This window comes from Microcebus murinus, chromosome 9, assembly GCF_040939455.1.
Source record: "Microcebus murinus isolate Inina chromosome 9, M.murinus_Inina_mat1.0, whole genome shotgun sequence".
Classification (NCBI taxonomy): domain Eukaryota; kingdom Metazoa; phylum Chordata; class Mammalia; order Primates; family Cheirogaleidae; genus Microcebus; species Microcebus murinus.
Genome location: NC_134112.1, coordinates 10728306 through 10740561, shown reverse-complemented (window position 1 = coordinate 10740561; position 12256 = coordinate 10728306). Strand labels below are relative to the sequence as shown.

At 43.1% G+C, this 12256-nt stretch overlaps 1 protein-coding gene across 5 annotated transcripts in view; it reads right to left on the bottom strand.

Annotated features, from left to right (window-relative positions):
• The window catches only part of URGCP (upregulator of cell proliferation), a 42316-nt gene that overhangs the window by 16934 nt on the left and 13126 nt on the right, over window positions 1-12256 (bottom strand). For 2 of the 5 annotated variants that reach the window (XM_012741529.3, XM_012741530.3), the window contains exon 1: window positions 6332-8352. The exons of 2 other annotated variants lie outside the window; for them this stretch is intronic. In XM_012741529.3, coding sequence (XP_012596983.1) covers window positions 6332-6345 — 14 coding nt within the window. In that variant the 5' untranslated portion in view covers window positions 6346-8352. Of the gene's footprint in view, window positions 1-1169; window positions 6083-6331; window positions 8353-12256 lie in introns of those variants that run through there. One more of the 5 variants, XM_076006279.1, reaches the window with a different exon arrangement.

Here is a 12256-nt window from a genome sequence, read left to right as displayed (position 1 = left end):
TAATTGGCCAATATATAGAGAAAATATTAGCCAGGCATGGGCCCATGCCTGTAATCCCAGCTACTTGGGAGGCTGAGGCAGCAAGATTGCTTGAGCCCAGGAGTTTGAGGCTGCTGTGAGCTAGGCTGACGCCACAGCACTCACTCTAGCCTGGGCAACAAAGTGAGACTCTGTCTCAAAAAAAAAAAAAAGAATATGTAATATTAGCATCACCTGGGAAAAATCAAAAAAATAAAATAAGATTAAAAATAATAAGAATTAAGAAAAAAATTTAAAAAGCATATATGTAATAAATGTGCAACACCTACATGAAAAGAATTTTTATTGCTAAGTAATATAAGACTTGGACAAATGAAAAGTTATATCCTGTTTTTGGAAAAAAAGGTTTACAAAAATTTATGTCAATTCTCTCTACATTTACCTGTAAGTGAACTTAGGTTCAAAACCAGATAAGCTGATTCCATGAAAATATTTGTACGATAAGAATCAGGGAAATTTTGAAAAAGAACAGTAATGAAGGTGGACAAAGTCTGCCAGATGATAGCACATCATAATAATTTAATAATTAAATTAATAATAATTTAAGGCTGTAGTACTCATTCATGAATACATAGAGAAATCAGTAAAAGGATCCCAGGAATAGGTTCAAATACAGCTGGAAATGTCATCACTGATCCAGGTGGCTTCGAGCATCTGGGAATTAATTATTCAATCACAATAACCTGGAAAAAAAAAGGTAGATCCCTACTACTCCTTTCACCAAAATGAATACCAACTGGATCTAAAATTTTTTAAAAAATGCACTAAAAGAAAATATTAAGGGCTTTTAAAAATTAAAAAAAAAAAGGCAAAATGACCAAGGAAAAATAACAATGACAAAGGACTCCTCTTCTTAAATTATATATTTTTTTCTTTTTTTTTTTTTTCTTTGAGACAAGAGTCTCACTCTGTTGCCTGGGCTAGAGTGCTATGGCGTCAGCCTAGCTCACAGCAACCTCAAACTCCTGGGCTCAAGCAAGCCTCAGCCTCCAGAGTAGCTGGGACTACAAGCATGTGCCACCATGCCCAGCTAATTTTTTCTATATATTTTTAGTTGGTCAATTTATTTATCTATTTTTTTAGTAGAGACAGGGTCTCGCTCTTGCTCAGGCTGGTTTCGAACTCCTGACCTTGAGCGATCCTCCTGCCTGGGCCTCCCAGAGTGCTGGGATTACAGGTGTGAGAGCCACCGCGCCCAGCCAAATTATGAAGATCTATAAATCCATAAGAAAAAGCCAAGAATCAAAACAAACAAAAATAATAAGCCTTTCCCTCTGTGCTGCATGTGTCCTGAAGGATGAGCTCTAAGGATGCTTCTCCCTCGGAACAGGGTTGGAGGTCCCTTTTATACCTTTTGAAATTTGTACCATGTACATGTACTACTTACTTTTAAAAAATAAAGCAACTGACAATTTTATAAAGTCACAATGCAGAGAACCTAAAACAAAACCATCACATCTGACCCTACAGAAGGGAAGCTGCTCCAAGCATGCAGGTGGGATTCCTGGAGCCTCTGCTGTGAATCCTTTAAAGGCCAAGTGTTGCATCTAACTTGTCCCATTTTCAGGCATCTCTTAAGCCATAATTGAAGGTACTGTCCACTCTGTCTACAGCGTCTTACTCCTGCAAACCATGTGAGCACACCCTTATTTCAGCTTCATCCAGAGGATGCTGGGAGACGTTGCATGTGCTCAGTGATCACAACAAAAACTACAGAATCCAGCGTTTTTGTTTGTGCCTCAGCAACCAAACTCAATGGGGTCATTTTGCATCAAGTTTTATCTTAAACCACTTAGCTGGACCTAAAAGTCCTCATCGGTATGATGGGAAATAATAACTGTACTTACTGCACAAGTTGCTGAGAAGACTGAATAACTTAATATATGCAAAAGCATTAACAGGGCCTGACAACACACTTGTTGGAAGTGGGCAGGATCTAAATTCAAAAGAACATTCCCAAGGACTGGAAAGTCCCTGCCACTTGTGGTTCTCCGTAAGAGGCCCTCCCCTGCAGAGGTGGGCTCTTCTGTGTCTTCCATGAAGAGGTCACCATGTATATGGTGTATCCAGTGAAGCCCTGGTGCACTCTGCCACCCACGAGCATGTTGTTAAGTGAAGTTTGGAAAGCTGCCCTATAGAGCCAGGGACACTTCCATCTTATTCCATCCCTGCTAGTTCTCCCATTATACCCAGTGTGGGGAACACTCTGGGTGGCTGTTGGCTAACTGGGCAATCCTAGATGCCTGAGGGGAGAGCTAATGCAGTCTCAGTCCTGCTGGCAAAGCCATGTCCCTTCTGCATTAGCCACAGCAGCTACTGAGCAAGCTAAAGGCTCAGAACCTGAGCACCCTCTTACCCATCCTCAGCCTGAGCGCCTCCCTCCTAGGGCAGGTCTCATTGCAGTACTCCTGGCCTAGGGTAGGAAGGACTTAAGTGCCACAGTGACCACATTTTCTAACACAAAAAGCTAAGGAGTATGAGTTGACTTATGGAGATCAAACGTTACTCCTGGAATATGGGTGGTTAGAACTTGATGTTAACCATCAAATCAGAGAAATTTCGTACTCAATACTTGTATTCTGAGGGATGAAGTTTTTTAACGACTGAGTAAATGAAGCTTCCATCAGCATCCTGCTTTTTGACTCAACAATTCCATCAGACAGGCAAAAATTTTTCAAGTCTAATGGCATCATGTGTTGGGATGTGCAGAGAACTCTTAAAATCTGGTAGTGGAGGGGAAGACGGCACAACCATTTAAGAGGACAATTTGGTAGCATCAATTTAAAAATGGGCAGACCCTTAGACCACAAAGTCCAATTCCTTTTTTTCCCCTTAAGACAGGGTCCCCTCCTCCTCTGTTGCCCAGGCTAGAATGCAGTGACGTCACTGCAAACTCAAAGACCTGGGCGTGAGCAATCCTCCTTGTCTTAGCCTCTTCAGTAGCTGGGACTACAGGAATGCACACACCACACCCAGTTAATTTTTCTACTTTTGTAGACGTTGGGGGTCAAGGTAGCAGGTGTGTCTCACTATATTGCTCTCCTGGCCTCAAGCAATCCTCCTACTTTGGCCTCCCCAAAGTGCTGGGATTATAGGTGTGAGCCACTACACCTGGCCCAATTTTTTGTTTCTATTCTAGATAACCAGAGCAAGAAAGATGGGAAGCATTATCTTACAGAAAACCAGAAACATTCTTAACGGAATATAGCCATGCTATAGAATATTATACAACTGTCAAAATTTAGGGAGATCTCTTCCTTGTTCTGGTATGCAAAGAATTTCAAGGCACATTTGTTGGGCAAATAAAGCAAGCTGCAGAACAGTACGATAGCATTTATGTAAAAACAGAAGCAAAGAATAAACATATGTAAATGCAAAGGAAAATGTCTGCCAGGGTGCTCACCAAACTCAGATGGTAAGGGACATTCGTTGTTTCGGTAAGTCTCTCAGATAATAACAACTATTTTAAAATATACCAAGATTTTGAGACTGGTGGTCTATGTAAACCCAGATTACACTTGACCTATATTGTCTTATACTTTGTGTATTTCAAATTATCTACCAATGAAAAACCTGAAAAATATATATTGTACAGGTAACCCAGGTTTGCTAAAGAAACTTGAGGAGCTATATCTAGTGCACAGTTTGAAATAAAAATCTGGAAATTCATCAGCTAGGCAAGGGGCAAAGACCAGAGAGGGGCAGTAGAGTGAGGCCCATTCAAGAGAGGGTAGACGGTAGCAGGTGCATGAGCTCCATGCCTTCTGTACTCTCTGCCTCCCCCACACTGCTGTCACATGGATTCTCCCACAGCTCCAACGTGATAGTGTCATTTCTCCACTGGAAAACACCCTTCAGCAAGTGGTGAGCAGAGAGTCCACAAACGAGGCCAGGTCCCATGGTCTGGCTCCAGCCCCATCCTCTTGCCTTTTCTCCATTTAGCTCCAAACACACTGGGCTGTGACATGTTTCTCATACATTTGTTCCTTCAATGCCTTCATTCTTGCCATATCCTTTAGCACAATGCCTAGCACATTCGTAAGATTATCAAAAATGGTCAGCATTTTTTTTTCCTTCCCAACTCTCTCACTGAAAGTGTCACTTAGTAAAGAACGTTGGATTTGGAGACTCCTATGAACAGCCTGGTCAGAATAACCACTGTCCTGTCTCTGGATTTGCTCCCCACAACACCTAACACCTAGTGGAGGTTTAATGTTTGCTAGCTGGCTGACTGAAAGAGGCCAGAGATATCAGGAAGCACTGTCTGCTGGCTAGACTCTGGTCTATGAGGGAAGCCCAAGGAGTGGAAACTTGGGAGTTATGTCTGGAGATGTGGATTGTCCCTAAATTTGTTCATACACTAAGTACATAGTTTTCCCCACAAAATAAAGTACCAGCCATGCATCACTTAATGACAGGGATACACTCTTGAGAAATGTCATTAGATTTCATCCCTGTAGGAACATCAGAGTGTACTTACACAAACCATAGAGCCTACTGCACACTCCGGCTACATGGAGCCTATCGCTCCTAGGCTACAAACCTGTACAGCATGTTACCGTCCTGAATACCACAGGCAACAGTAACATAGTAGTATAAGTATTTGTGTATCTAAACATATCTAAACCTAGAAAAGGTACAATAAAAATACAGTACTACAATCCTATGGCATCACTGTCATAAGTAGGGCCTGTTGTTGATGGAAACATCACTATTTCCTGAATGATTTGTATACTAAATGTTTTTAGCTTTGGAATGGATACCCTCAGAAAATTATTCTAGACCACAGACTGTAATGGGGTCACTCAGAAATAGTTAGAACTACAAATATCAAATGTCATCAACTACAGAGACTAGCGCTCTAGGTCCTACTGGCTCACAGAACTGCCAGCCCAGTATTAAGTCCACCTCTGACTCATGTCTACAAGTAGTGTGCTTGGGGACCAAATGCACCATGATTTTTTAAAAAGCTTCATGGCAGACCCACACAGGCTCAGCCACTCTCATGCTGCCTCTAGGAGGCTCTGCTCCACCCTTTCCTGACAAGTGGGGCAGGAATGCAGAGACCTTGAACCCCTGGTCAATCAGCCTGGCCTTCCCAGGGGTAGGCCCTTGCTTATTCTATTTATGAGCTCAAAGTACTGGGTACTCAGCCAGCAATGAAAAAAGTCCTGGTCCTGGAAATGACCGATGCCCACCAAACCCAGAAAGACAGTAGGTGGATGGAAATTACCCATAACCTGGCTGGAGTCTGCAGGCTAGGCTTCAAATCCAGATTGCTTCATTCAGGCCCACTACACTGGCTTGGTTCAGGCCTCACCTTAAGAGGCATCATAATATCCACCATATCCACCCCACAGCGCCCCCCCTCAACTCTTTTGTAAACTGTAAAGATGCACACTTTGAACTGCTATCACAGCCACTAGATCTAAGACCCTCTAAATGATGGACAACAGTCAAAGAATTTTACCAACTAAAGTAATGACCTTGAGCCTAGTTTTCCTCCACTATAAAATAAAGGTGTTAGATTAATTGTCATTCCCATATTTCATTACCAAAAAAAAAAGTAATAATGAATTGCTAAGGTTTTATTTTGCCAAGTAAGAATTTTTTTAAAAAACTACAAACTATGAGTGTCACCACCATTTTCTAGAAGAAAATATGTTTTAAACCAAAAAAGTTGAAAGGAAGTAATATCAGAGCAAGCGTCGCCACCCTAAGGAAGGCCCGTGGACAACGGCCCTAACCAAGGAGATCCCAGAGCGGCTACAGCGGCTCTCAGCAAAGGGTCTGCCCCGGGTCCTCACATTCCGGGACATTCAGGGTACGTCTTAACGACGCTGTAAACAAGCATCAACTCCTAACGCCAGCAAGTTTAAAAACCAGAAATACAGATGCCAGGCGCCGAAGTGAAGCCTCTCTGGGCCTCCGTGGGTTGCCCCGGACCCACACCCCGGTTTCCCTGCCGCTTCCCGGGCTCCACCTCTTGCTGCCCCCGGGTGCCCCGGGGCCTCGCGCCCACCCTGAATCCCCGTGGCCCTCGCACCCCGCAGCCCCTGCACCCCGGGCAGCCTCTGTCCTTGGCCTGCGCCCCGCCGGCCCCCCATGCCCGCCCGGCCGCGTCCGCCCAAGGTCGGCGAGAGAGGGCCGCAGGCCTGGCGGGCGGGGACGCCCCGGGACAGGCCGGGGCTGCGTCCGAGGCGGGAGCTCGGAGGCCGCAGCCCGCAGGCCGGAGCCGCTCCCGGCCGGGCTGGCAGCCGCGGGGGCGCGGGGCCTGCGCGGCGGTACTCACCCGGGCGACGCCATGAGCGCGGCGAGGTCTCCGCTCCCGCCTCCTCCGCTTCCTCCGCGCGGCCGCGGCTCGGCGCCGGGGAGGGGCCTGGGCGGCCGGCAGCGAGCCCGACCCGCGGCGCTCCGGCCCGCGCTCCAGGGGCTGAGTGGGGATAAATAGGCCCCGGGTCCGCTGGGAGCGGCCAGGGTCGGCCCGGGCGGGGAGGGGCGGGGCGGCCCGGGTCCGCCCGCAGCCGGAGCCCGCCCACCACCCACCTGCCCAGGTGCCCGGAGGCCGGAACTCGCCGGGCGGCGCCCGCGGTGCCAAACCAGCGGGATAATCTGCCCCAGGGCCACGAAAAGCCCAGGGCCTCACTGAAGTCCACACCTCTCAGCTTTTGGAGTTTAATTTCCGTAAGAAAATCCTTTTCTTTAGCAGTCGGGTGTAAGGCGTTGTTATTATTAAGCAAAACAATAACTTTCCTACTTCTTAACGTGCGATGCAGTGTTGGACGAATTGCTGGCCTGAGCCGGGTACTCTGCAAAAATCACATTATGAAGCCCAAAGGAATGTGAGGCACTTTTATTATTCCTTATATATTGTATTATTAAGCAAAAATAATGAGTGGTGAATTCCTGCAGTGGGGTTTCACAGCTATGAGTACTTGGGCAGGTAAATTTTTGAGTCCCAGTTCCTAATCTCTGCAAAATGAGTTTTCAGAAATGAATGATCTCTTGTAAGCGGAAACAATAAAAAAAAGCTCTGGGCAATGTAAGCCATTGTTGATAACATTTTTTGGAGTTAAATTAAATATCATTAGTCATCATTATTTTGTAATTTTTCCTACTAATAAGAATACGAGACAGCAAAGCAGTGATTAAACCCTTAGCTCTGGACCCTGAATACCTGGGTTGGAATCGGCTCCACCGATTATCAGTTCTGGGAGCCGCGGCAAAATAGAACCTTTCCAGGACCACAGTTCCTCATTTCAAAAAATAGGGCTAAAAATAAGTCCTTTCCTCTCTGTGAAGATGAAATGAGTTAATATTTGTAAAGCAATTAATAAATTGCCTGGTCCATGGTCTCTTTCCCTGTCAGGAGAATCCATGCAATGCTTCTGAGCCTCCTTGTCCTCTTCAGTAAAATGGAATTCCACAATTAACACCCCTGAATTCAGAAGATAATTAATGCCCTGTAAATGGGGGCTGATTAAGTAAAGCCATGGGGACTTGTGAGACCCCCAAATAAGTACAAATCCGTAAAGACCAGGATGAGGAAGAGTTTGGGGAGAGGGCAATTATAAATGGCTTGATTCAAGGCAGTAATGATTGCCACCAGAGTGAGGGAGGTTAGATCATTTTTTAAAACAGCTTTGCTGATTTTTTAAAATAAGTAATATAAGTTCACTGAAATCAAATTTCCTTCTTTAACTTGAATTTTAGCATTCCACTGTATGGTAGACCAGCACATATTTTTAACCAAGCCCTATTGTTGGATATAAATATTGCTGCCAGTATTTTTATAGCTTACAACAAATTGGGTATAGTTTTGTAAAAAAAAAAAAAGAAAAAGAAAAGAAAGAAAAATTGAAGCATTTATCTTTCTTTCTGCCTAATTTCTCCAGAATTTTGAAACTATTTGTGAGTATTCTTTTTTTCTGAGACAGCGTCTCACTCTGTTGCCCGGGCTAGAGTGCCATGGCATCAGCCTAGCTCACAGCAACCTCAAACTCCTGGGCTCAAGCAATCCTCCTGCCTCAGCCTCCTGAGTACCTGGGACTACAGGCATGCACCACCATGCCTGGCTAATTTTCTATATACTTTTAGTTGGCAAATTAATTTATTTCTATTTTTTTAGTAGAGACGGGGTCTCGCTTTTGCTCAGTCTGGTTTCGAACTCCTGAGCTCAAGTGATCCTCCTGCCTCAGCCTCCCAGAGTGCTAGGATTACAGGCAAGTATTAATTTATGGCAAAATAAATTCTCTATAAATTCAATAAGAATCTGTTTTCCTTAGCTGTAGCCGTGTTATCCTAAAAAAAAAAAAAAAAAAAAAAAAAAAAAAAAAAAAAGAATCTGTTTTCCTTTGTAGCATGCATTGGTTATTTATCAAGGCTTTGACTGCAATGGCATATTTAAAGATATGATCAGACTTCTTTGTGGAATTGAGGTTGACTTTATAAAACTGATAAAATGCCCCTTGGAAAGACTGTCTTGGTACCATGTTTAGCAGTTCTTTTATAAGGTTCTTTTTTTTTTCAAGGGACAAGATAAGAAAGAGTCAAACTTTATAAGGTTCTTGACCTGTAATAAGTAAAGACTGTCACTTTTTGATAGGCCCAAGAACCTCAAGTTATTTTGAGACCTCAAGATAAAAGGAATTCACCCAATTTGTACAGGTATCCACAGGCAGACATAAATCCTTCGTTTGGCTAGCCTCGAGGCTTTTGAAAGTCTAATATGAGATTCCTAATTAGAAAAGTTGCAGCAAAGCCAATCTAAAAACAGCTTAAGGCCAGGCGTGGTGGCTCACACCTGTAATCCTAGCCCTCTGGGAGGCTGAGGTGGGCGGATCACTCAAGATCAGGAATTTGAGACCAGCCAGAGCAAAAGCAAGACAGTCTCTACTAAAAATAGAAAGAAATTAATTGGCCAACTAAAAATATATAGGAAACTTAGCCGGGCATGGTGGCAAGCGCCTGTAGTCCCAGCTACTCAGGAGGCTGAGGCAGGAGGATCGCTTGAGCCCAGGAGTTTGAGGTTGCTGTGAGCTAGGCTGATGCCATGGCACTCTAGCCTGGGCAAAAGAGTGAGACTCTGTCTCAAAATAAATTAATAAATAAAATAAACATCTTTGTGTTTTTTTGAGACACAGTCTCCTGGGCTCAAGCAATCCTACTGCCTCAGCCTATCGAGTATCTGGGACTACAGGCGCTTGCCACCATGCCTGGCTAAGGTTTTCTATTTTTAGTAGAAATAGGGTCTCAAACTCTGAAGTCAAGCAATTCTCCCACCTTGGCCTCCCAGAATGCTAGGATTACAGGTGTGAGCCACGAATGTTCTAAACATTAACCTTTGCTTTTTAAAGTGTCATCTCCTGAAACGAGACACAGCTATTTAATGGAACTTGCAGGGAGTGGGGGGGCATGGGCAATATAAGTAACCTTAACATTTGTACCTCCATAATATGCTGAAATAAAAACAATAATAATAATGGGACTTGCATAGTCCCAGAAATGAGAGAGTGGTTTGATGGGATACTTTGCCACTCAGCTATCAGCTCACTTTTTGGCTTCATAGCCACCAACTCAGCTTTTAGTGTGTAACACTTCTAAGAATGTTTCAGACAGGGAATGTTGGAGGTCAGAAACTGATACTCCAAAGCAGGAGTCCTCAAATTATGGCCCGCAGGCCACATGTGGGTGTTTTTTGCCCGTTTGCTTTTTACTTCAAAATAAGATATGTGCAGTGTGCATAGGAATTTGTTCATAGTTGTGGTTTTTTTTTTTTTTTTTTTTTTAGATTGGCTACATCTGTGGAACATAGTTTTTTTTAAACTATAGTCTGGCCCTCCAACAGTCTGAGGGACAGTGAACTGGCCCCCTGTTTAAGGGACCCCTGCTCCAAAGTATGGAGGTTTGACATACTGAATTGAAAAAGCCTCAGGGTCTCTCTGACTTTCCTCCCCAACGACCCCTCCCAAAGAAGCTGAAGTTCCTTTATCTGCCTAAGGTCCAGACCCACCAAGGAGAACAATTGTTTTTTCTTTCTGTAAGAAAGAATGTAAGCACACCAGACTGACCCTTTCACAGTCAGAACTATTTACAAGTTAATCTCTGTTCCCCTATCCATTCATTCTTCATACTCATCCTTTATATTCCCTCAACGGAATTCCTCTTCTACCCCTTCATAACCTGTTTTGCCAAGCAGTATATAAGCTTCAAACTCCTCGGGAGAGGTAATCACTCTGTGATTCTCCCTATGTATATATGTTAAGTAAGTTTGTATGCCTTTTCTCCCATTAATCAACCTCTTATAAATTGATTTTTTAGTGAACCTTCAGGGGGCCAAGAGCCTTGGCCCCTATAATTTCATTATTATAAGGAATGTGGGCAATAAATACTATACCCAAAATGCCGCATAATCATCCATGATTATTTCCTTAAGCCAAATTTCAAAGAGTTGAATTTCTAGATCAGTAGTTTATCAATATTTTAAGGCTTTTCTTTAAAAAAAAAAAGGATAAATTATTTCAGGTAATTTCTTTCTATTTTTTTTAGTAGAGATGGGTTCTTACTCTTGCTCAGGCTGTCTCAAACTCCTGAGCTCAAATGATCCGCCCAACTCAGCCTCCCAGACTGCTAGGATTACAGGCATGAGCCACCGCATCTGGCCTTAAGGCTTTTCTGATACATATATAATCTGTATATATATATACACAGAAAAACATATACACATATACATATATATAGTAAACATACATATACACATATATATCTGTACATTTATTAATATATACAGATACACATTTACAAACTTAATATAAACACACACCTATATATATACACATACACAGATTGCCCTTCCAGCAAAATCGCCAACACTAAATGATATTCCAGGTTTCCATCGCCAACACTAAATGATATTCCAGGTTTCCAAAACACTATAAATTTTACAATTTTTATTTATTTATTTTTTTATTTTAAGCCATACATAAAGCAATAAATTTTACCATTTTTAAAATATCATTGCCAATTTGTCCGGTTAAAAACCAGTATTTTGCTAAACTAGCAGACTATGAAGCTCCCAACTCTCCTTTCCCCACAGAAACATGGAGAAAAACTCTAGAAGCTGTGTGAACCAAGTTTGTAGGAGCTCTGGAAAAGTCAAAGGTCTACAGCAACCAAGCACTCAAGAAAAAAAAAGCCATTTTTAAAATGGCAGCGGCTGGACGTGGTGGCTCAAGCCTGTGATCCTAGCACTTTGGGAGAATGAGGCGGGAGTATTGTTTGAGGTCACGAGTTCAAGACCAGCCTCAGAAACAGTGAGACCCCCATGTCTACTAAAAACAGAAAAAAATTAACTGGGTGTGGTGATGCATGCCTATAGTCCTAGCTACTTGGGAGGCTGAGGCAGGAGGATCGCTTGAGCCCAGGGGTTTGAAATTGCAGTGATCTATGATGATGCCATTGCACTCTAGCCTAGGAAACAGACCAAGACCCTGTCTCAAAAAAAGAAAAGAAAATTAGACAGGCCTGTTGGCATGCACCTGTAGTTCCAGCTACTTAGGAGGTTGAGGTGGGAGGATCATTTGAGCCTAGGAGTTCTAGGCTGCAGGGAGCTATGGTCACCAAGTCTGAGCAACAAAGCAAGACCCTGTCTCTCAAAAAAGAAAGAAAAAAACAATGAAAAAAAGGAGGCCGGGCACAGTGGCTCATGCTTGTAATCCTAGCACTTTGGGAGGCTGAGGTAGGAGGATGGCTCAAGGTCAGGAATTTGAGACCAGCCTGAGCAAGAGCCAGACCCCGTCTCTACTAAATTAAAAAAAAAAAAAAAAATAGAAAGAAATTAGTTGGACAACTAAAAATATATAGATAAAAAATTAGCTGGGCATGGTGGCACATGCCTGTAGTCCCAGCTACTTAGGAGCCTGAGGCAAGAGGATTGCTTAAGCCCAAGAGTTTGAGGTTGCTGTGAGGTAGGCTGATGGCACTGCACTCTAGTCTGGGCAACAGAGTGAGACTCTGTCTCCAAAAAAAGAAGAAAAAGAGAGAAGATTCAAATTACTTAAATAAGAAATGAAAATGGGGACATTACTACCAATTTTATAGAAATAAAAATAATTAAGCAACAAAGATCTTGTTAAAAATGTGCAAGGGACCCCAGAATAGACATTTCTCAAAAGAAGACATACAAATGGTCAACAGGTATATGAAAAAATGCTCAGCA